The sequence below is a fragment of the Ipomoea triloba genome, chromosome 15, assembly GCF_003576645.1.
Source record: "Ipomoea triloba cultivar NCNSP0323 chromosome 15, ASM357664v1".
In the NCBI taxonomy this organism is placed as follows: domain Eukaryota; kingdom Viridiplantae; phylum Streptophyta; class Magnoliopsida; order Solanales; family Convolvulaceae; genus Ipomoea; species Ipomoea triloba.
The window spans coordinates 4,424,797-4,451,930 of NC_044930.1; the positions used below are offsets into that span (position 1 = coordinate 4,424,797).

Consider the following 27,134-nt stretch of genomic DNA (forward strand, 5'->3'; position numbering starts at 1 on the left):
ATATATATAGAGTCAATTCCTTTTTTGGTCCTAGACTTATGGTGGCAAAGACAATTTTAGTCCTCCATAAAAAAATCAGACAATTTATGGACATTGTTATTGTGACGGGGACAATTTTAGTCCTCCGTCTATATTTCCGGTTAGATGGCCATTTGAGAGAGGGCAATTGTGTCATTTCACTATATCCTTCCCTAAACGACGCCGTCCTCAGATTCCCCTTCCCTTCTCGCAGCTTTGCACAGGCCTTACCAGCATCCACCAACGGGTCATCGGAGCAACCTGTCACGAGGACCCCCCAACCTCTTTATATCGTCAAGATGTTTCGACCCGCCGTCGACGCCCAGGTTCCGGAACTCATGATCATCACCGGCACCCTTCGGCAAACACAGAACATACATCTGGTCAATCGCGTACAACGGCAAAATGGAATTGTTTTTGAGCCTCTCCTCGGATTCAGACCTAGTCTTCCCGCTGAAATAGGGATGGTGCAAGGTTATCCCCTTGATATTCAGCGGCTTGAGCTCATCCGCCGCCCTTAGCCCGGCAAAGTAAGCAAGGTTTTTGCAAAGGGGTTTCCAAGCTCAACAACATTATCTGCCTTCATCCTCTGTTCGCCGAGAAGAAGAACAAATGGAAACAGAGGAGGGAGACACCGCCACCGTTCGTCGTCGAGGAGTCCATGCTGCTGCTACCGTCGATCTGCTAAACCTACCGGAGATTCCAACCCCGTCGCTGCTGCCTTGCATAGTCGAAACCAGAGGAGGGAAGCTATTACAGTCCTGCCTCGGCCACCGGAAAAGATCATTCGCGCTGCCGTCGGAGTGCTCTGCCTCGCCGGGAAAAGGGAAAACAGGGGACGCCATTGTCCGAGCTGCTGTCGTTGCTCCGTTCGTTGCTGAGCTTCGTCGAAGGAGAAACAACCGACCGCCGTCGCCTATTGTTGCAGTCGAACCGCTTGGCAAGAGGGAGAAAGGAAGATAGATGGGAGTTTTTTTTTATGAAGACCTTGCACCATTGACAAGCAGTCAAGCTGTCGTAGCTCCGTTCGAGATCCGCGTGAAGGGAAGAAAATTATATTGAATTGTGATGAATTGACAAAATTGCCCCTCATTTAAGCAGTCAACTAACGAGATAATAGACGGAGGACTAAAATTGTCCCCGTTACAATAACAATGTCCATAAATTGTCTGATTTTTTTATGGAGGACTAAAATTGTCTTTGCCACCATAAGTCTAGGACCAAAAGAAGGAATTGGCATATATATATATATATATATATATATACACACACACACACACGAATTTATATACTTCGTGGGAATGATAATTTATAATAGGATTTATTTGGGCTTAAATAAATAAAATTTTCGCGAAAACTTTTTCGGGGTCTCACGCTAGCCCTGTGTGTTCAACAACAAACTGAGGAAGTAGCCCCTCACCTGCAACATTTCATCAGAAAACTCCATTCTCTCAAACTAGAAATCATCCAACAATATCATTATAGCATTTAAGCATCACTTATTCAACAATATAAACACATAACACCATTTATCACGTCATTTCTAAGTATCAAACAAGAAAAAGTAGGCAAATAACACATATATACAGAACATCATGGTAAAATAACATAGGTTTTGAGTTTGCATTGTTTATACCTCAAGCTAGTCTCAACCTCAAGAGTCTTCCGTTGCTAATCCCAAGTTAGATCTTTTCTTTCACCACTTCTTAAGACCCAAAAACTCAAAGCCAACACAACAACAACATATACACATACAAACACACACATAGAATCAGGAAATAGGAAGAAGAGAATGGAAGAAGAATGAAGAAGAAGGAGAAAAGAGAGAAGGAAACTTACTGGAGAATGTCTTGAAATCCTAAGCTAGCTTGGTCTCATTGTTGTCGTCTGACAAAATGAAGAAGAAGGAAAGGATGAAGACATGAAGAGGCAGATTGCATTACGATAGTATTTATAGGGGTACAAAACCCTAGATCTCCATGAGAAGAACAGCTAGGTAGGAGGGAAAAATGGGAATTTGACTCTAAACCTTTGATTATAATTTCGGGTCAAAGATTGGGTCAAATTTGGATAAAAACATAATATGATTAATATAGAAATATGATAGGTTCGTTTTGAAATCATGAGTATTTATATAAGTATTGATATTAAATTATTTGAAATTGGTATATAAAATATTTTATGAATACACACACACACACAGTTATGAATATATACGAATTTATATACTTCGTAGGAGTGAAAATTTATAATAGGGTTTATTTAGGTTTAAATAGAATTTTCGCAAAAAATAAAAATAAAAAATTCGGGGTCTCATAAGTATCTCATGATGACAATATTTTATTGGATGTATTTGATGATACTCATAAAGTTACATGCATTCCTGAGGTTGATCATATACGTTATACATGAGAAAAGGAATCTCTACCTTTAATGTCATAGCAAGATGTGATTTTGATATGTGTTTAACGTTTTTATCAGTTGGTGGGAAGGGTCAACACACGATACACAAATTTTCTTCCATGCAATTAATATACCATTAATGAACTTCCCCGAGCCGCCACAAGGTATCATATTCCTAATCCGTTTAAGTAAAGTAAAATCATATAACATTTATTTCTAAAAATTTATTGTTTTTGATTTTTAATAGGATATTATTTGGTGGATAAAGTATATCTAGATAAATCATGATATTTGGTGTCTTATTCAAAAATAAAGTATCACTAAATCAGTAAATCATTGTCAAAGACCTTGTGGTCAAGTGGCACCCGGTGTCCCAATTAACACTATCACATGGATGATGGGAGTGGGTTCAAGGAGCCTCAATGGGTTCGAGCCTTAGTGGAGGCAACTGTTGACTCATTAGCTGTTAGCTGATAGTTGTTTGGTATAATTTCTTAAGGCTGCTTTGAGTAGCCTTTTGAATTTTAGCATTTTGGAGTTACAAAAAGCTTATTAACCAAACAACTAATAGTGGTCAAATAAGCCAAAATTGGCTGATAGGCTGATTATTTACCAAATAGAAAATCGTGTGAGTACATATACATACAACAAAGATGACAAGTAGCGTAAAAAAATTGAGCAATAAGATAAGCCAGTGCAAAATAATGTGACAAAATAATAAGTAAAACATTAAAAACATAGTAAACCAAACGGAAGAAATTAAAAAGCTAAACATTGTGATATACAAACACCAAATATGACATAGTAGCATGACATAGTAATGAATACAAGGCTAGTACAAAAGGACGTGGCAATACAATAAGGAAAACATTAGTAACATAGTGAACAAAACGGAGAAAAAAGTTCTTAAAAAAAAAACGGAGAAAAAAGTTAAACATCATGCATGAGTCAATGTAAAAACACCAAAGCACAAGTCACAATAACACAAAGTTAATATAACTAGACGGAAAAATGACCATTAATTCCCTTTCACATTTAATACATACACATAATGATAAATAAAGAAAAAAAATATAACTTTATCCGGTATAAAATATATTTATATTATTACTTGGGATGGTGTATTAAAATGTTTTTTCATATTACATAAATAGAGAATTAAGGAGTAGAAAATACTCCAACTTTTTATTTGTAAAAATAGACATTGTATGATTTAAATTAACGGAGAAAAATCATTAAGAAGTTAAAAATATTTTGAAGAAATACGATAAAGCTTTTAACATTTTATATAATATAAAAATTTAAGACATTCAAAAATATCTAAGAATTTATATAAAATGGAAGTAACAATTAGATTGAAATTGTTACAATTTTTAATTGTTTGTTTCTTGTCATAATTCCTATGTGAAAAGGAGGAAGAAGAAGATATATTTTGATTAGGCTTATGGGTCTATTAAATCCTTCAATCAACCAAATTCGTATAAAAAATTAGAGAAACGGTGGTGAATGATAAAGAAATGAGATGATGGAGAAGGACTAATGATGACAAGAAGCGTGAAAATTGGAGCAATATGTGAGTGCAATGCCCGTGCGTGACAACACAAGAGGAAAATATTAGCAACATAGTAAACAAATTGGATGAAAAAAAAAAAACATCACAAGTCAATATACAACCACCAAAGATGGCAAGTAGCATAAAAATGGAGTAATGAGTATAAGATCAGCTAGTGTTGCAGTGCAAAATACGTGAAAAATAATAAGGAACTATATCAACAACATAGTAAATAAAATGGATTAAAAAAGCTAAACATCGTGAGTTAAAATATACAAATATCAAAGATGACAAGTAGTGTAAAAAACAGATTAATGAGTACAAAGCCAATGCAAAATAACGCGGCAAATTAATAAGGAAACATTAGCAACATAGTGATTTGAATGAATGAAAAAGGCTAAACACCGCATGTTAATATACAAACATCAAATGTGACAAGTAGTCTGATAGAGCAATAATTATGGCAGTGCAAAAGAGCGTGACAAAACAATAAAGAAAATATTGACAATATATTGAACAAAACCAATAAAAAACCATACACCGTGAGTTAATATACAAACACCAAAGATGGCAAGTAGCATGATTGAGCAATGAATACAAGGCTAGTACAAAACAACGTGTACAGTAAGGAAAACATGATCAACATAGTAAACAAAATAGATGAAAAAAGTTAAACACCGTGAGTTAATATACAAACAGCAAAGATGACAAGTCACGTGATGGAGCAATGAGTACAAATGCAAAATAATGTGTACAACAAGAAAAACATTAGCAACATAGTGAACATAACATAATAGATGAAAAGGCTAAACATCGTGAGTAAAATGCTGAATGCAAACATTAAAGATGACAAGTAGCGTGATGGAGCAATGATTATGCGAGTGCAAAAGAACGAACGTGACAAAACAATAAAGAAAACATTAACAACATATTAAACAAAAATGATAAAAATAAAATTAAAAAAGCTAAACACCTAAGTCAATATACAAACAACAACACACATGCATAATAACATGAAATTGAGATCACTAGGTGAAAAATGACCACTAACTCCCTTCTACACTTAATAATAATACATATAAGAATAAAGAGAGAAAAATACAACTTTATTAAGAATAAAGTACACTCACAACATCAATTACGTACAAATTTTAAAATGTTTCTTCATATCATATAAGTAGGGAGTTTATACAATACCATTTCTCACCGGAGAGTGGTCGCCTTCCCAGTGAGTCACCGGCGACCGTTCGATGGTCGCCGGTGACTTTTGTGCCGGAATATGGCCGGAGTGTGCCGGAAATTTGGCCGGAATTCTAATGACCTGTGATCACAGGTCATTAACAGGTTTATGGGTTTTTTTGCATCAAAATACAATGTTTAAGGGTTTAATTGCTACTTTAAAATGTTCAGGGGCCTAATTGACTCCTTAGGTAATATTGGAGGGCTTATTTGACCCTTTTCCCTTATAATTTTTGTTTTTGTTAAAATAGAAAATAAGAGGAATATAATATTCATTGATGATGGTATTGGCAATTCAAATTTACAAAAAGGAAGTATTAAATAATTATTGGATATGCATTTTTTCAATATTAATTTAAAATATAGTAATGAATATTGTCGAGGGCAAAGTAAGTGTAATACAGAAAACCAAGTTTTGTGTGGTCAAACTACAGCCTCCTCTGCATCAGCTGACTTCAGCCCTTAAAAGGCGTGCAAATACGTAAAATTTATACGGTGCGGAAATACGGAGTAGAAGCCGTTACAGTGTAAACGGAACAACGGAGTAAAGGAAAAAAAAAAAAAGAAAAAAAAAACCGTGCGAATTTGTTTCTCTCTCTTATATTTCACAAAATCCTCCATTTCTCTCTCTTTGGCTTCAGCAGCCGCACTGCGCTTCTTCAACTCTCTCTCTTCTCTTTCTCTTCTCCTCTTTCACTACCACCACCACCACCGTCTTCTAGGGATTCATCTTCTCGGCTTCTCCAGAAGCTTCTCTGGTGGTTCTCGAACTGGATTCCTCTCTCGTATTCCTCTCCGTCTCCCAGCGCCGCTGGTTCTCCGGCTTCGTTGATTAATCCCAAAACCTCACCGCACACATCTCACTCTCTGTATAACTTACCGGGGAATCAATCGCCGATCTTTTCCGGATTCATTTCCGCCGGGGTTGGGGGTTAGGGTTATGAGTTGCAGACCAAAATTTGTGAGATTAGGGCAAGGCTAATTGCTGGCTTGAGTTGTTGGATTTCGCTGGTTTGTTTTTGAATGGCATTGGGGGATTTGATGGCTTCCAGGTTCTCGCAGTCGTCGGCCACCGTTGTTTCCAGCCACTTGGAGGACTATGCCAATCACGAGGACGGGGAGACGGAGAGTAGCAATCCCAATAGGATTAGGGACTCTTTGGAGACTGCTCGTAGTAGCTATGCCGGCAGTGGCAGTGGTAGTGCTAGTGGTGACAATGCAACCACTTCGATGACGACGACAACCACAAGTATGGCGTATCTGCCGCAGACTATAGTCTTTTGTGAGCTTCGGCATGATGGCTTTGAAGAATGCGTGCCGTCTGGACCCTTGGAAAGTGGGCTGGTTTCCAAATGGCGTCCGAGGGATCGAGTAAGATGTGCCCCCATTGCCCTCTATTCCTTTGCATCACCTTTGTGCTGCTGCATTTATTTCACTTATTACTATTGCACATTCTGTTTTGTTTTGCTGCTTTCTTAGGTTCCATGTTCAACTCGAATATAATTTCTTCTGACTTGCCTCGTGTGTAGATTAGGCAAACATGTATATGTTGATTCTTATTGATTGCATTTTGTGAATGAATTTTTGTCTGGGGCATTTAAAGTGTTAACAAAGCAGTAAAACTAAATAAAAGAGATAATAGGCTGAAGTGCTCATGTGGCTGACTACTTGAACTATGGATATCAAACCATATTAAATCTCAATTAAGCATTATCATTGTAGGTGCCAAAAGTAAATGACACACTTCTCCCTTTCCTCCAGTGACTTACAGCAAAATATCTCAAATCGGATTCTGCCTTTGTGTTATAAGCTCTGATTATCTGCTTTATTGAGAGTGCCTTGTGAGCTGGGAGGGAATTAATATTGTTTTGCATTTGTCTGTAATATAGTTGATAAAACTACTTAGGAGATCAAATTTGTTGGAAAAATTGGGATAATGATCATTCCCATGTATCACTGTTTGGAGGCTAGGACTTACTTTTTTGGGTTGAATTTTCAAATATTGATCTTTTCAAAAATCCCTTTTTAATTTTATGCACCTTTTCTCCACGAAGGCCCTGATTGGAAATAGAGAGAGAGAGAGAAAGAGTGAGTGGTGGCTGCCATTATGGGTGCCTTCCACCCTTTTGAGAGGTATTTTTCTTTGATGTGAATATGGTATATTTTACAAGGAATTTTCATTGTTCCATCTGCACTCTATAAGTAACACTAGAATATCTCAATGAAGTATTGAAGTGATAGTTCAAGTTATGGAAAATAATTTAAATAGCAAGACACTCACTTGCTACCATTAAGTATGTTTGAATTATAAAAAAAACGTTTTAGATTGGTTGAAATAATCCTTGGTAGTTATTCTTCCTTTCATTTGACATTTGGGCTTATAATTTTAGATTAAATTATTATTATGCTTAATAAATTTGGCATGATTTGAATTCTCATAACCAAAATTTGATTTGTGGCCAATCTTTTACCAAACACCACCTCCCCCCTTTCCCCTGACACACTTTCTGGCCTACTTACATCATCTGCTATAGTTTGTATTAGATATCTTGAGCATGGTGCTTGATTGGGAGGCAAAGAGCCACCACTCTCCAATAAGGTGTATGTGATAATATAATAAGATAATATACTTTATGTCTTTCAGTATGTTTTAATGTATACTACACTATTGGTCAGGTGATGGGGAATTAGGAATCTTACCATCCTTAGGATTCCTAAACTACAAGGAACCCAATACTTGAATGATTCCTAACCTTTTTTTTTTTTTTTGAAAACAAATGATTCCTAAACTTAATTTAGGAGTATTCTAACTATTTAACAGATAGGAAGTGGATTTATGTACTAGAAATGGTCCTTGTCTTGTAATTTGTGCCAAATTGTTTGCTCTATGATTATTCATGCCTAACACTTCGAATAACCTATTTGGTACTAAGTTTCATGCTTCCTAACCACTGTTCTATGAATATTCATTAAAAATGGAAGATCTTTAGCTTGCAACCTGTGATGGTAAGTATTGAAGTATATGTTTTGGAATGAACTAGATATAATTATTGCATCTGGTTGGTTGGATATTTTCTAGACTTCTATCTAACCTAAATGATTTTTTTTTTTTGGCTTGATGCTTGTGATTCTGGAAGAGGAAAGTTTAAAGATGATGAGTCTATCAATTAAAGTAAAGATATTCTATTGGGTCAAAGATAGTCTTTGCTTGTGAATGCACATATTGTATACTGCATTGTATTGATAGGTGGACAACATTGTTAGCTTGCTCGTAATGCAATTCTTTATTTTCAGATGCCTAATGTGATATATTTTTAGCTTGTATTTTGTCTGATAGCTTTTACTCTCCGTATGATTATTATTATGGTCCATTTTAGATGCAAAAAGATGTCAATATTTTCTATGCAGTCTTGTCTTAACTCAGAGTTTTTATTGTAGATGAAAACGGGATGTGTTGCTCTTGTTTTATGCTTAAACATTAGCGTTGATCCTCCTGATGTAATCAAGATATCTCCTTGTGCCCGGATGGAGTGCTGGATTGGTAAAATGATCTCTCTAGTTCCTATTGCTTGTTTTACTTTGGTTCTGTCTGTTTGCTGACAATTCCCAGCTTTGATCAATATCTATGATTTTCCAACTTTTGTACTAAGCTAATTCTTGATCCTGAACTTTCTGGGAATGAACTTTTTAATTTTTTGATAAGAAAGAATATTAGTATATCATTAATAATGTTGTTAACTATCTGAGATATTCATGTCTCTTCATTTTTTCCTTTCCTTTGCAAAATGTTTTTGTTTTTGTTTTATTTATTTGTTTATTTTTTAAATTTCATTTTACTAGAAGAATTGCAACTCATGACCCCTCAAATTCAAACTCAGAAATTGGATTTTTCTATGAATGTTGTTTTGTTTTAGTGGGAACAATTTGAGATGTCTTCTATATCATGAAAAGGGTTATATTGTTAAAGAGGAAGAGTGAAATTTTGATGTTAATGCTTATTATCTATTACGTTTGTTCTTCAACGCCGGCATGACTAATTTTTTGCCAAATTTGGTCTATTTTTCTGACTTTTGACAGATCCATTTTCAATGGCCCCACAAAAAGCACTTGAAACAATTGGGAGGACTTTGAACCAGCAATATGAGAGATGGCAACCTAGGGTAAGAATGATGCAGTTTACATCATAAGTACTGCTTGAGAAGTCTTAGTTCTGTTATATGGTTTGTAACTTGTGAATTAATAAAAAAATGTCTATTTGCAGGCCCGCTATAAGATTTCCTTAGACCCCACTGTAGATGAAGTAAAAAAACTGTGCACAACATGTCGTAAATATGCTAAGTCAGAACGAGTGCTTTTTCACTATAATGGACATGGTGTTCCAAAGCCAACGCCAAATGGTGAAATATGGCTATTCAATAAGGTTTGTTTCTTGCCATGAACTTTTTAGGCTCTGTAAAATGTTTTTTTAATTCTTATTGGTATGGATTGTTTAGAGTTATACACAGTATATCCCTTTGCCGATCAATGACTTGGATTCTTGGTTGAGGACCCCATCAATATATGTCTTTGACTGCTCTGCTGCTGGAATGATTGTTAATGCGTTCATAGAGGCAAGTGACTAATTTTTGTTCATGAAGTGCAAACTAGTGGTTTCCTGATCTTGAATTGACAACCGCATTGCTATGTTTCTAAAACAGCTTCAGGACTGGAATGCTTCTAATTCTTCTGGGCCTTCTACGAGGGATTGCATTTTGCTTGCTGCATGTGAAGCACATGAAACCCTTCCGCAAAGTGCTGAATTTCCTGCTGATGTTTTTACTTCCTGCCTCACTACGCCCATTAAAATGGCATTGAGATGGTGACTAATTCTCAACTACATTTGTCTTTTTCTTCTTCTTCTACTTGTCATTTATTATTCTTTATGTATCACATATCTGTAGTCAGAGAGGCTGACAATAGGTGCTATTTTGATTTTGATTCTTAATAACTATCTCAATTACAGAATTGTTACCTTTGATTTTCATGCTGCATAAAGTTTTCACTTTTCACTGCCCTTCTGTTTGGGCTGCTATCATATTGAAGGGAACCTATTGAAGCGTTTTCCCTCATCGTTGAAGTGGTCCCTTTTACACCTACTTCTTGTGTCACATGCAGAGCCATATATAGCGTGGTTGGTCCCACACCCCTTTCTTGTGTGTGGCTGCCTGGATGCATATCTATTAGGATTAACAAAAGAGCTGGCATCCAAGTAGTTTCTGTTAATCAACAATTTTGTCAATAACTGAATCTATTGACAGATGCATAAATGACTAAAATTTGTTTTTTTTTTTTTTTTTTTTTTTTTTATTGAAACTGGTCCGTGTTGAACCTTCGGTTGATTCAGCGAGTGGTCTCACAGCTTCAAAGTAAAGGAGTAAACTGACTAATGTAACCTTGAGTTCTTTATTAGGAGTTGGATTTGCATAAACAAGTCCAACACTTGTTTTGCAAATATTGGACTTTAATCTCAACAAACACAGAATGAACAGATTGTTCCTCCCTTAATGATATTAAACATATAATATTTCCTTTTAAGTTTTAACCTAGAAGCAGTGTTGAATACTTGAATTGGCAAAAAGGCATAAGGCCTTTGAGTATGTGTTGTCTTAAATTTATGATACTATTGCACTGGGTTTTATTGAAGATCCTCCTGGATGATAAGCTTAGTTGTTGCTGTTATTTTTATTTTTTTTTTAAATTTATTTTTCCCCTTGTTTCCTCTAGTTCATTTCTGTCCTGTTTTCTCAATTTCTCGCTTGAATTCTATATTTTTCTCTCCATATATTAAATTGAACTGCTTATTTAAAAAATCAAGTGTAACTTGTTTGGGATGCTTCTGTTTATTTATTTAATTTATTATTTTATTTTATTTTTCATTATTAGTTATAGAGTATCTTGTAGTCTCACAATTTTCATTGTTTGGTTATTAGGTTCTGCACTCGATCGTTGTTGCGGGAGTCACTTGATTATTCTCTCATAGATAGAATTCCTGGCCGGCAAACTGATCGGAAAACACTTCTTGGGGAATTGAACTGGATATTTACAGCAGTTACGGACACAATTGCTTGGAATGTTCTTCCTCATGGTAAAGGGAAAGATTAATAATAGGGTCAGCGTGGCCATCATCTAGTTTTATTGCATGTTGATCTTTGTCTTAACCTTAAATGATTGTTGAATGTGTAGATCTGTTTCAAAGATTGTTCAGGCAAGATCTACTAGTTGCCAGTTTGTTTCGAAATTTCTTACTTGCTGAAAGAATTATGCGCTCAGCAAATTGTTCACCAGTTTCGTACCCGATGTTGCCACCTACTCATCAGCATCATATGTGGTAACTACATGTAGTTCTTAATATTGTATGTTCTTCTTCAACTTTGCATCCTCCTCATTCATTCATTTGTGTTAACACATGCTCTATAGGGATGCATGGGACATGGCTGCTGAAATATGCCTCTCTCAGCTTCCAACTTTAGTTGAGGATCCAAATACTGAGTTTCAAGTGAGAATTATCAGTTTGTTCTTCTGTTGTAAACTTGCATCCAATTTTTTCCACATTTGTTAAATTTATGCAATTCATCAAGTTTTAAATGTTTTGGAAGTATTGACTAGCAACATTTCTCTCCCAACATTGACTTCATACCTTTTTCAATTTTCAGCCTAGTTCCTTTTTCACTGAGCAGTTGACAGCTTTTGAGGTATGGCTTGATCATGGATCAGAGCACAAGAAACCTCCAGAACAGTTGCCTATTGTGCTTCAGGTAGAGTTTTTCTTCGTAATAATCAATGAGGCCCATAATTTGGTTGGTCTTGAGTAATTATGAACTTTGGTAAATTTGTTGGTATTTAAATTTGATGCTTCTGTCTCTCCCGTCCACTCCAGTTTCTTTAATGTTATTTTGATGACAAGTTTAATATTTTCATTATTTTATAACTAGTGCATATTTTGCTATGTGTGTGGTCATTTTAATCACTATTGTTTTTCTAGGGGCTTGTATGTGTAGTTTCTATCTTTTGGGGCTGTTATGATCTTATTTTGGGAAAATTGCTTTTTTGATCCCCAAGTTATGGGCCACTAGTCAAATCAATCTATGGTTGACAGGTAAATGCAAATGTGATCCACCCTTGTTCCCAATCATTGCAGTTTGAGTCCTCAAATGACACCCTCTTTTGAATCTATTGCATGGCAAATCTAAATTTAGAGGGGTAGTTTGGTAAAGGGATCCTCATTTATCAACTATCCCTTCATGAGCTATCTCTCCCAATTCATTTAGTGGTTACTGTTAAGGCTATTGTCCAAGTAAACAGACCTGCTTGGCCCAAAACTGCCTCTAGCAATGACATAGACCTGTACTTCTTGATTTTCCCTCACTGAACACCAGATGTGAACAGCCACAAGTCACAGCACCTGGCAGCTCATAACCATCATGGTACCTGGGCCATCTCAGTTACAAGTCTGTCAGGGTTTGGATTTCCAACATGTATTTTTTTTGTTAACTTTATCTCTGTCTGAGATAGTACCCAAAACCAATCTTTTCATTCATTCCCAATCCAAACCCTCTTCTGTGAAGACCCAGCATGGAGAAGACAGGGAAGAAGTTCCAAAACTCCAATTGCAGCATTTATGCTGTCATTGCAGCATTCATCACTTATTGTAGAAGTTTGGGCGATAAAGTGGAGATTCTTTTAGGTGGGAAGGAAGCAGTGTTGGTGTTGGGAGTGGCTGCAAGCCCAAGTTCATGTTTTCTTCTCTTCTTGAGAAGAAGATGAAGAATATATGCATTCACACAAAGGATGGCTGAAATGTGATATTTAATGATGCAAATGCCCCCATCAGATTAAGTTTTGCAAACTTGTGGTTAACCCATATACCCCTTTGTCGGTGGTGATATGTAAATCACAATGATTGGGAATGGAGGATGACATTTATGTTGGTCTGTGAACCAGAGATTGATTTGACTAGATGGCACATGGCAGTAACTAACCAAGATGCAAATTTCCCTTAATAGTTTGGCTATTATCGTTTTCCTTTTTCCTACTAAAGATTGAATGTCAAAACATGATCCTTAATGCCATTCTTGCTTATTGTATTTCTTAATATGGGTTCTGTGTTACCTTTAGCTTGGTAATGTATTGATTGGTGTGCAATATATGTATCTGGTTCTACTTTTTCATTTATAGGTGTTACTTAGTCAGTGCCATCGGTTTCGTGCTCTGGTACTTCTTGGAAGATTTTTGGACATGGGCCCTTGGGCTGTTGATCTGGTACATCATTATGGTTTATGGTTTTAGTTTTTTCTAGCTTCTTATTTCAATACTTTGACTAACTGTCTGCTCTTCTAGGCATTATCTGTGGGTATATTTCCATATGTTTTAAAGCTCTTGCAAACCACCACTCCAGAACTTAGGCAAATTCTTGTCTTCATATGGACAAAGATCCTTGCACTTGATAAGGTAGACATTGAAATTTCCTCTGTTGTCTATAGTCACTGTCAAATTTGTTCTTATTTTCCACATACTTAACTATATTATACCCATATTTTTTATGGTGCTCTATTTCCAACATTTCTTTTTGTTTTCCATGACGAGTGTGGTAAAAGAGAAAAATGAGAATATTATTTACATTCTGAAATATCAATATATTTGTGTTATCAGTCTTGTCAGGTTGATCTTGTGAAGGATGGTGGGCATACATATTTTACTAGATTTCTTGATAGTATTGAAGCCTATCCAGAGCAGCGTGCAATGGCTGCGTTCGTTTTGGCAGTCATTGTGGATGGTCACAGACGTGGTCAAGAAGCCTGTATTGAAGCTGGTCTTATACATGTCTGCTTAAGACATCTTCAGGGGTCGGCTCCAAATGATGCACAAACAGAACCTCTTTTCCTTCAGTGGTTGTGCCTATGTCTAGGGAAACTCTGGGAGGATTTCACTGAGGCACAAATGATAGGCCTACAGTCTGATGCACCTGCAATATTTGCACCTCTACTTGCTGCACCCCAACCTGAGGTTTGTACCAAATCATATTATTTCCCACTTTGATTTCTGCTTCCATGTTAGGAGTCTAATCAACAAGTCTTTTGGCATCAGGTCCGAGCTGCTGCTGTGTTTGCACTAGGCACTTTGCTAGACATTGGGTTTGACACCTCTAAGGATGGAGTTGGTGGCGATGAAGATTGTGATGATGATGAAAAGGTCAGGGCTGAAGTTAATATTGTTAAGAGCCTTTTGAGTGCTGTGCCTGATGGAAGCCCATTGGTTAGGGCTGAGGTTGCAGTAGGTATGCAGTATTTTGACTTTTGACCCTGTTTTCATATGGTAGAATTTTTTACTTTGTTTAAAGGCCCTGTTCACTTTCTGCTTAAAGATTTCTAGTGTTTAGTTAGTATTCTTTGATAATGTTTTGTACTTGTTTTGTTAGAGATTTTTGGCATAAAAAAAAAAAGAAGTGTTAAATATTTAATCTGTTTTGATCCTTGAAAGGTTCACTTTTACTGTTGCCTAAAGTAGAAATTCTCTAGGGAATTGCAAAGTTTAGGATGACATTTGATTGGAAGAGCCCATGTACACTGGATCTAGTCCCCACATACATGCAATTAACTTTTGTATTGTTTTATCTCATCATTGCAGCTCTGGCACGCTTTGCCTTTGGGCATAACAAGCACCTGAAGTCTGTTGCAGCCACTTATTTGAAGCCTCAAAATAACTCTGTGCTTACTTCATTGCCTTCTTTTGCTGTCAAGAGTTCAGGCAGTGGCTATACTACTCCAACCCATTATGTCCCTCATGGAAGTATCATTCCATCTCCAATTGCTCCTTTATTGAGAATTGGAGGTGAAAACCAGTCTACAGCTCGGGATGGAAGAGTGTCCACTAGCAGCCCCCTTGCTGCACCAAGTATTATGCATGGATCTCCCTTGTCTGATGATTCATCACAACATTCTGATTCTGGTTTATTAAATGATCCCATTAGCAATGGAGTTTTGAACCATACAAGGCCACTAGATAATGCATTGTATTCACAGTGTGTATTAGCAATGTGTACCCTGGCGAAGGATCCATCACCACGCATTTCGGGCCTTGGTCGTCGTGTTCTGTCCATTATTGGTATTGAACAAGTGGTTGCTAAATCTGTTAAGTCTAGTGAATTTGCAGCAGGTCCAAGCACTAGTTTAGCTGGATTGGCTCGATCGTCCTCTTGGTTTGACATGAATGGAGGTAACAAACTTGTTCATTATTACTAATTAGCCATTTCTAATAGTTTTAGATTAATGCTCTCTCCTTTTAGTCAATGTTTTGACACTTTGCCTGCTACTATATTCTTTTTGAGATTTTTTCAATTGCTGCAGCAGGACATCTGCCTTTGACATTCAGAACACCTCCTGTCAGCCCCCCTCGGGCCAGTTATATGACAGGCCTCAGGAGAGTTTGTTCGCTTGAGTTCAGACCACACTTAATAAATTCTCCAGACTCTGGGTTGGCTGACCCGCTTTTGGGCACAGCTGGATCTTCTGGAACTTCTGAGCGTAGTTTTCTTCCACAATCAACCATATACAATTGGAGTTGTGGTCACTTCTCAAAGCCACTTCTTACTCCAGCTGATGATAGTGAAGAGATAATCAGTAGAAGAGAAGAGAGGGAAAAGATGGCCCTCGACTTGATTGCAAAATGCCAACACTCTAGTAGGTCTTCTTAGTAGTGTTTTCCCATCTCCCATTTCCTTCAGTTCTCTGTAAAAGCATGTTACCCTAGTGCACATTAATGTTTCTAAAGCTTATCTTCCTTTGTCAGCTGTGAGCAAGCTACATAATCAAATTGCAAGTTGGGATACAAAATTTGAAAATGGTACCAAAACTGCCTTGTTGCAGCCATTCTCACCTTTTGTGATTGCTTCAGACGACAGTGAAAGGATCAGGTAGGAACCTCATTGACCTCTCTTTTCTTGAGGCTGTAATTGTTACTATACAATTGGACTTCTGAAACACAATATTTTCTACTAGGTAGGAACCTCTATGATTAATTAGTTAATATCTTATGAATTGGATTGGCAGTAGCAGTTGTTTAATCTAATTGGTAGTAGAAAAAAATGATCTCCATAGATGGTGCATGTAGCAGTGTCTCCCCATTTGTTGAGATATTACAATTTTATGGGACTTGAACTAAATCAGTCCAATGGCCCCAAGTCTTTAACCGTGTTTTACTGTTAGCAATAGGGATCCATTGCCTAGAATGTGTACTGTCTTGAATCCTGCTTTGGTTTTGCCAAGTTAATTTGAATTTGTGAAATGCTGTAAGTTATGAGTAGTTATGGATTTTATTATTATTATTATTTTTATTTAAGTTCTATGAATTTTCTCATATATTTACAAGCTCTAGCTCTATAAATATAATTTTTTGTATGGTTGTCATCAGGGTATGGAATTATGAGGAGGCAACCCTGCTTAACAGCTTTGATAATCACAGTTACCCTGATAAAGGAATCTCAAAGCTGTGCCTTGTGAATGAGCTTGATGAGAGTTTGCTACTTGTTGCTTCAAGTAAAACTTTTATTGCTTCATTTTACATTCAAGACTCTTTGTTGATGCAGTAATGATCAATGGTGCTGCCTCTTGCAGGTGATGGCAACATCCGCATTTGGAAGGATTATACTTCAAGAGGTCAGCAAAAGTTGGTTACTGCATTCTCTTCAATCCATGGTCACAGAGTGGGTATGCGAAGTGTGAATGCTGTGGTGGATTGGCAGCAGCAATCTGGTTGCCTGGTACATCCTGACTCTCAAATAATAGAAAATATAGAAGTTTATGTTGTTTGTGTATATAAAGCCTAGTGTATATATATATATATATAAAACATTTTTTTGCTTATTGTATAACATTTACTGGAATGTCACTAGTAGATCAATGCATCTGTGTATGCATATACATTCTGATGTCACTTATGTACGCCCTGTCATTTCTATTTTTATGTAATCTATTATTCTTCTATCAGTATGCATCGGGTGAAAATTCTTCAATCATGGCCTGGGACCTGGACAAAGAGCAGCTTGTAAATACCATTCCATCATCTTCAGATTGCAGCATTTCAGCATTGGTAGGTATTTCATAGGTCCTCCTGAATTTGTAATGATAGATTCCTGGAATAATTTTAATCATTTATATCATTAGTTTTACAATTAATTTTTTAATTTATATGTTTTCTTGTGCCTTGTGTAGTCTGCATCTCAGGTTCATGGAGGTCAATTCGCAGCTGGTTTTGTGGATGGATCTGTTAGGCTTTTTGACGTTCGAATGCCTGAAATGTAAGGCCAATTATTTTTTTCGCTCCTGTATAAGTTCATCCAACTTATATACTCCATATTAAGATGTGAAATCTACTTTTGACTATTTCAATGTCTTGGCTGGAAAGTGCTCCTTTCTAGTAAATACCTATTTGCCTCCTATCTTAAAAGCTTGTATATGGACTACTTTTGGATGAATTGATTGTTCTAATCTACTTATCTACAGCTGCTATCTGCTCTATATAGATAAATAATATGCAATGTAAACATATGCATACAATTGTTTGTGTATGTAAGAATAATTGCACAGTTGACTTGTTTGTAACTGGATCTGCATTTATGTAGGCTCATTGGTTCAACAAGACCACACACCCAAAGAGTAGAAAAAGTTGTGGGGATTGGATTTCAACCTGGACTCAATCCAGCTAAGGTGAAAAAGTTTCATTGGTATTTTGCTATAAATGGCAAATTTTGTAATGAGAAGTCATTGTATAGATGATATTTGAAGATTGTACAATACCAAGCAAACATATCTACTGTTTCATTTCAGATTGTCAGTGCATCTCAGGCGGGTGATATTCAATTCCTTGATGTGAGAAATCTGCGGGATGCATACCTAACAATTGATGCGCATAGGGGATCACTTACAGCTCTAGCTGTTCATCGGCATGCACCGCTTATAGCTAGTGGGTCAGCAAAGCAACTTATCAAGGTGTTCAACCTGGAGGGCGAGCAATTAGGCACCATACGATATTTATCAACATTCATGGCACAGAAGATTGGATCCGTTAGGTGTCTCGCATTCCATCCATACCAAGTGCTGCTTGCAGCTGGTGCTGCAGATTCCTGTGTGTCTCTCTATGCTGATGAGATATCTCCACCAAGATGAAAGCCTGAGTCTGGAAATTGAATTGAAACACCATTGTGGGGGATGGGAGTAGCAGCAAAATTGGGTTGTTGATGAATCTGCCACTCAGCATTGAATCTCTGAAGATCAGGTCGGCCATTGTATGTTATCATATTCATTGGGCCTCCAGGACAGAGTATTCCTTGAAGTTGGATGAATCTCACACTCATTGGAGGCTTATCTAATAATTTGATACATAGGTAAAGAAAGATGTAAATATGTTTTCGTCTATTTTTTCCCCCTTTTTTTGTTTGTTCTTATTAATTCCTTTCGGCTTAGTGTGCTTTTTTTTTTTTTTTGGTCAGCCCCTTTAATCTGTATAGATCACCTGCACTTATTAACATAATTTAATTTTATTTTGCAAAGCAGCTGTGGTTTTTCTGTACCCTTCCCAGGTTTTTAAAAAAAAAATCTCACTTGCCTACATTTGTGTTAATGTCATGTGCAATTCGCAGACTAGATAATATCTGCTATTTTGCATTTGTCATAAACTACTGTCCTGAGTAATCTATATGTATTCAAAGCATTTGATTGAAAATTATTTGTGATTAATAATGTCAACGAAATTGGTTTACAAACATAACCTGAGAAACATCTGCAATAGGAAACCAAATGCCTAACCACTGAGATATCTAAATACCATTAACAGTAGCCATAAAAAAACCTATGAACCCCTGGCACAAAATACGCACTAATTGTGCAATGGCCACAAACTCAATCAATCTTAAGTTATTCCCCTGCATACAAACGAAAAAAAAGAGACATTCCACCCCCATTTACATAAATATTGACAGAATTATATATGGCTGGTATGTGATATATGAATGTGTTTCACTTGTGCCCTGAAATCCAACTTTGGTTGTTTTCCCCAGACATACCAGCAGATGAGTTGCTTGTTGCCTTGAATCTCTGGTCCTCGTTACCAAAAACATTAAGATCTTCAAACAGCCTATAAGATGGAATAAACGTTTTTTGTGCAGCAGCAGCTGGGGGATTTGTTGCAGAGTTGACACCGATCCTTGCACCTCCATTAATTGCTGTAGTATTGCTTCCTCCTGCTGGGAATGAGTTGACTTGTTTTACAGGTGTGGGCATGCTTGTAGTGGCTGGTAGAGTTGAGGGCATGTAAGGTGCCCTAGATGATGGATTTGGGTTGCTGAAATAACCAGGAGTTGCAGCCCAAGGCGGAGGGGGGTAAGCCGAGTACTGAGGGAATTGAGGTTGAGGTTGCGGGCGTATCTGATATTGGAATTGACCATTATGTTGAGGTTGAGGTTGTGGTTGTGCTTGGTATTGAAGATGACCATTAGGTCGAGGTTGTTGTAATTGAGGTTGAGGCTGAGGCTGGGGCTGGGGCTGAGACCGAGCCCAGGGCGCTACATAACTGTTGAATGTCTGGCTCTGATATCCAGGGTAAGGCTCGGATGAGGTATGCGAGTTCTCTTGATTGGTAGTAGAAACTGACCTCTGATTTACATTTTGTGCAGGAGTTTGAGGTGCCTGTGGAGACACAGTTGACAAGGTTATGCTCAAGAGCTCGATTATATCTTGCTCATTTGTGGTCTTGGCAGGTGCAGGAGGGTCACGAAGAACCAACGCACTGCTCATGGCTGGATCCGAAGACACTCCTTGGGATGTTATCGTGCCGGTAGTACTAACACCTTCATTTGTTTGAGGAGTTTTTGAATGCCTGCATTTGCGTGATACTATCTTAGAACAAAACGAAAATAAAAGATAAAACAACAGAGAAAATACAGCCCAGCAGAATCCCCCTTCGGACAGAATATCAAGAACTACCTTCGGGCCAACTGAGCAAAGTCGTCTTCTTCATCTTCCTCTTCATCTAAACAATTTGGTATTGCAGCAACAGGAGCAGCGGGTTTAGTATCCGGTGGTGTACTAGATCCTTCAGCTATTTTTTGGTCAGGCTTGTGCGTCTCGATTGATGGCCGATTGACGGGAGAGGCAGGATTTGGAAGTACGGTGCCAGAAGCTATAGCATCATGTTGTGCAAGCACGCTTTGTAGACTATCGTTTAATTCAAGACCCTGTGCTAGAAGATTTTCATCCCTGAAACAATAGAAATAAATTCAGATACTATAGATCCTAGTTACTAAACCTTTACCGAACAGCAAAATGGCATTGTTTATTTGTTTTGATAAAAATAAAAGATTGAATTTTCACAACAGCCTTCTTAAGCACCAGAAAATTAAAAAAAGTTGAAAGCCTCTCAACACGGGAAAGAGAATTTACCCAGTTGTGGCTAACATCTGCATTAGTTTCTTTTGATTGGCCCGACAACGGTCAACAAGATCAACTATAACTTCATCTTTTACAGCCTAGAAAATAAAAACGAAAAGAAAGTAAGGACCTTATGTGGAATTAAATATCAGATTAGAGAGAAAAGGTTCGTGCACTTACTGCAGAATCTCCAGGATTCACGGCTTGCAGCATGTCAGCTAAAAGATCCAGAACATCCCGCATTGAACTTACAGTTGATAAACTGTATTCACGAGAAAATTAGAGTAAATATACGACAATACGGATCACAATATGCACATAGAATCCAAATTAGTTTTTACCTTAAATTTTCCACCTCAGCTGCCATGGCTTCATCGAGTCTCGTTGAAGAGTTGCTTGGCATTCCATAACCCGGTTGAGGCAGTCTAGGCCCCGCGTGTGTTGCAGGTGGAGTAAAAATCGGAGCTGTATCGCGAGAACGCTGGGGAAATTGCACACCAGAACGCTGCAACAAGTTTCAAAATCAAGAATGAGAATCATTATCCATAAGTTTCAAACAGTCCTTAGCCACAGATTTAAACTCATTATTACCTATAAAACTTTGCAATATTGATTATTGAATGGCTTTATCATTCATAAAAGAAAACAAATCGTTTTAATAATTCACTGGACCCTGTCTCCCATCTGTTTCTGATTGATCTCTCTCACATAGTACGCTCCACAAGGCAATAGACGCAACACAAACACACCACACACATAATGTTTTGTATTGAATAGTCAATCATCTAAAATCACAAACTTGCGACCCACACAAATTTCTAAACTAAAAAATCAAGCATCGAAAACTCACCCTCAGTTCTTCGTAAGCCCAATAATACTGCGAATATTTTCCTCCAGGACCACCAAATGCCTCTTGCCAAGAGTCGAGCAGTACTAGGATTTTATCCCTCACATTCATATCAGTCTGCAAATCCATCAAGTTTTTACGAATTGCGTTTGATTGATCTCAAAGCAAATGGTAAAATGCAAAACTAAAGCAACATAGTACAACAAAGCTACCTTTCTTCATCTGAATTATGAATATACAAGTACACGCAAGTGAAGTATTGAACCCACCCATAAATAAAGCACAAAAACCCAAAATCAGCTGATTGATTCTAAGATAGTCAAGAAAATTTCAACTTTTCAAGTCACGCTGCTGTCTATACACGAGATATTCTTAAACCAAACCTCAAAGAATATCAAAGTGAAACATAAATTATGGCAAAAAAGTCACACATATACTCAAACTATGATCCCATAGAATACCAAAACGAAACTTGCTTGCCTTCTTCTTTACAATTTTGACCATATCTTGCAGGATATTTCTCTCTGCAATTTGGAAGTGCACATTATCCCCGCAGTTCTTCACCATTGTCTCCAGCAGCTAAAGGGAAGGCACAGAGAACAGTTAACAAGGCATGAATATTGAACAGTGGAAGCAACTACTTTATAGTTGAAGTTCATCAATAGATTTCAATTCTACACAGCACACTAATATGAAACAAACTAAACCCAAATATTTGTTTGACAAGAAATATTTTACCGTCAAAGAAAGTAGCTGCACTTTAGGATTCTTGTGCTGCAACCTTTTCTTCAAGGTTTTTACCACATCTTTGCCTAACCTGAAAATTGGAGCAACAGATAGATTCCAACTTAATGATTATTGGCTACTCAATCCTTTGTCAAACAAATTTGCTAAGAGAAACATAAAACAAGGATAAATAGAAAACATCTTTTGGTCAACAAGGGCAACAGAAACTCCAAACTCATAGAAATTATGGCAATCATCATAATTATATAAATAAATAGATAAATAGATACCCTTTTTCTCCATCAACTTCAGAAAAAAAAAAAAATCCATGCAAAATCAGCTATGAAATTCAAGATTTAGTGATTATATATGCAAACATGCACAAACAATTTCCAGTTAATTACCCTTGCTAGAGCCCCAGGGAGAAAAGAAAGGGAAACAAAAAAGTCAACTTTTTTCCCAGAAGAAAAAAAGGGGGGATTTTAGAGCTTGGGGACATGAAAAGAAAAGAGAAAACAGAAAATACCAATGGTTGGAATTGATGGTATCGCAAATTTCAATATTGAGAGTCCAATCCGGGCCGATCAGGAACTCGCTTGTGGCCTTCTCTACTCGCACCACAACTGAAGACGACGCCGAAGACGAAGACGAAGACGACGGTGACGCAAAGGATGATATCATCTTTCTTTCTTTCTCCCACAAGCACACACAAAATTTATTATTTTTTTTCTAAATTATCTGCACAAAAGCTCTGTTCTATCTTCTGGGCCTTCTGATTCTTCTTGTTCTTGTTCTGGGTTGTTGTTATTTTCTCGGGAAAATTTGCAGAATCATTTTCTTTCCCCGAGAAAGTTTTCTCCTATTCTTGTTTCGCTATGGGAGCTGGAGCTTTCTTTGTACCTTCTTTTCTTCCCTTCTCTATATGCCTACTTTGCCTTTTCCACTTTTATTTTTCTTATTATTTCTTCTTTTTTTTCCCGGAATTTTCGTAACCTTTTCTCTTTCTTTTTCTTTTTATTAATAATTCCACCCAAATTCCTTTCCCTGTCTTCTTTTCTATTTAATCCAATTTTCTAACATTTTTTTTAATCTGCCTAAATTAAATTAAACTATTTTTATCAATAAAATCACAATAATATGAATAATTTATCTTTCCCATCATTCTTTTTGTTTTTCTATTTTAGGTGTAGCTTAGGTTCTCACTATCTGACATAGTGATTAATCTCTTTGTTGAATTGTAGACACTTCTATTGGGTGTGACAGTTGACATGGAGATTTAAGATTGTTACATACTCAAAGTTAAGGATCGAATCCGTGACCTTTGCTTTTCTTTCAATCCCTCAATTTAGGTTGAATGACAATGATATACTTGATAGAAATAAAAGCCTAATAATTCAGAGTGATTGATAAACAAGATATTAATAAAATTGTAAAGTTATACTGCAATATTTTTGAAATATATATAAATGATTACCGGTCAGACTACTCCAATACCCATCGAACCAACTTGTACCTGATTGATTAATACATTTTCATCTCCTAATCTTTATTATCATAGTGTAACTTTACACTTTTAATCCAGTCTAATTTACGATTTATATTTTAATAAATTGAAGCATGAGGATAGAAAAGATGGGTGAAAAGGCAAATGATGGGAAGGAGAAAAGAAAAGTATGCTAAAAATGTCTTTTTCTTACCGGCAAATGCCATTGATTTGTCAAATGTGGATCCTCCTTACAAAATTACAAAACTTTTTTCTTTTTCTTAATAAATAAGCTCAGATTGCCACGCCTATGGAGGTGATAACGAAGGACATCGCAATAACTGCAACAACAAAGACAATGTGCAGAACTTTACCACACACCAACAGTAAAAATGTCGATTTTTATTTAAGAATATAAAAATATGATATATTTTGTATTAATTATATTATTGGAGCGTATTAGGTAATTTATTAATTGTTATAAAATCAGAATAGCATCAATCATACATCCTAGTTGGGGCTATTATTATTATTATTATTATTATTATTATTATTTTGAGGATATTATTATTATTATTATTATTCAGTGAATTATATATGAAGAATATGGTTAATTTAAAACAAGTGGATTACTGTAAAGCGAGGGTATAGTTTCCCAGTCAACTCACGGGACTTGAAAAGTCGTAAATACCAACTTAAAAGGTAATGGTCTATTCACTCTATTGGTCTACAAAGGAATACTCAACATTGACTGGTCTGCTTAGTTTTGTTTCTATACCTAATTTTGCAGCATCTCACCATAGGGTGCAAATTTTGATGAAAAATTACTTAATTGATTCCACTCACAAAATTCAATTAATTGTTTCTTAGAACATTATTTATGTTCACTGGCACAAGTAATTCTTTTTAAAACATTGTGGAGCCCACTCAAAATCAGATCCTCTTATAAATGCGATTCTTTTTTCTCTTTCTTCTTCCATCTCCTCCAGCTCATCTATCCCTTTTTTCATGTGTGCAAAAAATTCTCCTAAAAATTATTGGCGAGGACGCTCTTATTTAAAGTATTTTAGTTTGATTAATGCTGTGATGAGTTATAAGATATACCCGTTAGCCCTATAACTCGACTGACTAGTTGGAGCATTTTGCGTCGCTAGACTATCAAGTAGTTGTGGACTATGCTGGGTAGCTAGATGCTATGACTGATTGATGATGGATGAGCCATTTTAAAAGACAGTCGACTAGTTTACCTAGGTATTTCATCCTCCTAATCAGGGTTCACCATGTAGACCCACTTGTTATAGTTCATTATACCCATAACCACCTTATTGTAATATAAATAGGTTAAACATTCTCGTTCATGGGATCATCTGCTACTCAATTACTTGTATTAGTATACCTCCTTATGAAACTGCTCTAGCTCTGGTTAGACCAATTGAGTGAGACTGCTCTAATTCTGGTTAGATCAATTAACCGGACTCTTCAGAAATTATCAATACATTCATCTCTGATAAATCCTATCATAACATATCTCAAACCTAATCCAATATAATCCACGCTATATTATACTTTTTAAGAATTTTAATTACGAACATTTTAAACTAGAATTAGTTGGAGTAAAGGTTGAGAAATAAATAGAAAGAAGACACGTAAATAAATAGTGTAAGGACAGGGAAGGGATTGTGTGGTTTAGGAAGCAAGATGGGGTTATCTTTAATGACAAAGTTGGACCAACCGGGTGGGATTACTTTACCATATGATGATATGAAAATGACACAATAATTTCTTCCCACCATGGCTTTCCTCTTCTGTTTAAAATAAAGCTAATCTGTGGGGGAACCTGCTTTGATCATTAATAATCATCATTATACTTAATTAATGAGCTGGAATCGTATTAGAGGTTGGGACTAAATTTATTATATTCACATCAATCAATCACAAACCTTTGACCTTGTTTTTTAGACACAATAAACATATAATTTACGGAGTATTATATTACTTATGGAATATATATTTAGGATTCGTAATAATTAAATAAATATACATACGGAGTATTATCAATGAAGATTTTATCAAATACACAAGATTATATGACATTATGTAAGGTCAAATGATATTTAGTTTCGGTTTAATTCAATAAGAATGTTGTATTTATTTGATTAGGTTAAAGTTTGTTGGGTCAAAATAACATGTTGGAGGGCATGGTCTTTATAGTAAGAGATGAATAAGGAGTAGTAACTTCTGATTTTTTAATATAGATCAGGTCTACATTGCAATGTAAATTATAAACATACATTTTCCATTTTTGCTTTAAAAAAAATACATTTTTATTTTTAATATATTGAAAATTTATTATATATATACTGCATATTCAATTTTTGAAAGTTAATAAGGTTTATTTTTTGTATACTATCTAAAAACGAACATTTTCAATATATTAAAAAATAACATTCAATATACTAAAAATAAACATACATTTATTAATGGTTCACTTTCTAATGTAGACCATGGTCCATAGTATAATTTGTCTAGATTTGCTGCAAGTATATTTTATATCAAAAAATGAAAAATATTGAATTAAATATTCTCTAATGAATTTACGTTCTTAAACATATTTCATTTTAAACTCGTAGTGGAATTAGCTAATTCACGAGTAGAAAATAAATATAAAGAGTTTTATTATATCTGTTTAAGATGTAAAAGATTACAAGTTATATCTAAAAGTTAGGAAAAAATAACTATTTTCTTTTAAATAAAAGAGTAAAACATACATACAAAAAACAAGAACGGAATAAAGAATTTTTAAAGTTAAAAATGAGTAAGCTAGTTATATACTTATATAAGGATGCTTGAAATGGTGTATGTATATTGACAATTCAAACCCATATTTTTATTTGATTTTGTACACATAAATCACAATGTTACATAACAAAATATTGTAACTATAGCTTATTGGCCTTCTTAGTTTAAACTAGTCAGCTATAGTTTATGGGTAGGTAAATATTCTTTGACACCTAACTGACCTAAGAAAAAATAAAATTTACTCAATATACACCTTTAAATAATGGGTGCGAGTTTCTCTCGTTATTCGATGTTATCATAAAAAATGATATGGGAGTATGGGTTGATATAGGGCTAATTCCGCAGTCCAATAAAACAAGAATGTACAACTGTATACTGTAGATGGTTATCCAAAGTGTGATACAACAAGCACTAGCTTATAAAGGTTGACAACCAAGATTGTCAGTGGGCATATCATAGCCCTCCATTCTCTACATAAATGCTCAAAACATGCTGCCAAAATCTCTACTTATTGGGGTTTCCAATTCCACTTTTTCACATCTTGTGACTACCCCCAAAAAACATACAAATCTAAGGCCTACCTGCCTAGCCTAATTAGCTTCTTGTGAC

The 27,134-nt window shown here is 36.0% G+C and overlaps 2 protein-coding genes across 4 annotated transcripts; one reads left to right on the forward strand and one right to left on the reverse strand.

The window, feature by feature from the left end:
• The first annotated feature begins 5,820 nt into the window (after positions 1-5,820).
• Positions 5,821-18,797, forward strand: LOC116006523 (regulatory-associated protein of TOR 1-like). 3 transcript variants are annotated; one of them, XM_031246936.1, is made up of 23 exons: positions 5,821-6,583; positions 8,651-8,753; positions 9,290-9,372; positions 9,474-9,632; positions 9,718-9,822; positions 9,910-10,070; positions 11,182-11,336; positions 11,435-11,579; positions 11,669-11,747; positions 11,905-12,006; positions 13,427-13,510; positions 13,589-13,699; positions 13,901-14,254; positions 14,336-14,525; positions 14,876-15,463; positions 15,595-15,927; positions 16,037-16,160; positions 16,658-16,782; positions 16,861-17,006; positions 17,234-17,335; positions 17,458-17,543; positions 17,868-17,952; positions 18,073-18,797. In XM_031246936.1, exons 1-23 carry the CDS (start codon positions 6,236-6,238, stop codon positions 18,409-18,411), a joined length of 4,107 nt encoding a protein of 1,368 aa, XP_031102796.1. In that variant the 5' UTR covers positions 5,821-6,235; the 3' UTR covers positions 18,412-18,797. The 3 variants fall into 3 exon arrangements, with proteins under 3 accessions (XP_031102796.1, XP_031102794.1, XP_031102795.1); XM_031246934.1 differs by having other exon boundaries at positions 5,822-6,583; positions 9,706-9,822; XM_031246935.1 differs by having other exon boundaries at positions 5,822-6,583; positions 9,706-9,822; positions 15,598-15,927.
• A 158-nt stretch (positions 18,798-18,955) lies between these two features.
• Positions 18,956-23,164, reverse strand: LOC116006525 (TOM1-like protein 6). The gene is made up of 9 exons (XM_031246937.1): positions 22,770-23,164; positions 22,256-22,334; positions 21,998-22,096; positions 21,521-21,634; positions 21,012-21,175; positions 20,851-20,932; positions 20,683-20,768; positions 20,227-20,499; positions 18,956-20,119 (listed from the first exon to the last, which is right to left on the reverse strand). The coding sequence occupies exons 1-9, from the start codon at positions 22,922-22,924 to the stop codon at positions 19,261-19,263; spliced, it is 1,911 nt and encodes a 636-aa protein (XP_031102797.1). The 5' UTR covers positions 22,925-23,164; the 3' UTR covers positions 18,956-19,260.
• Positions 23,165-27,134: the final 3,970 nt, after the last annotated feature.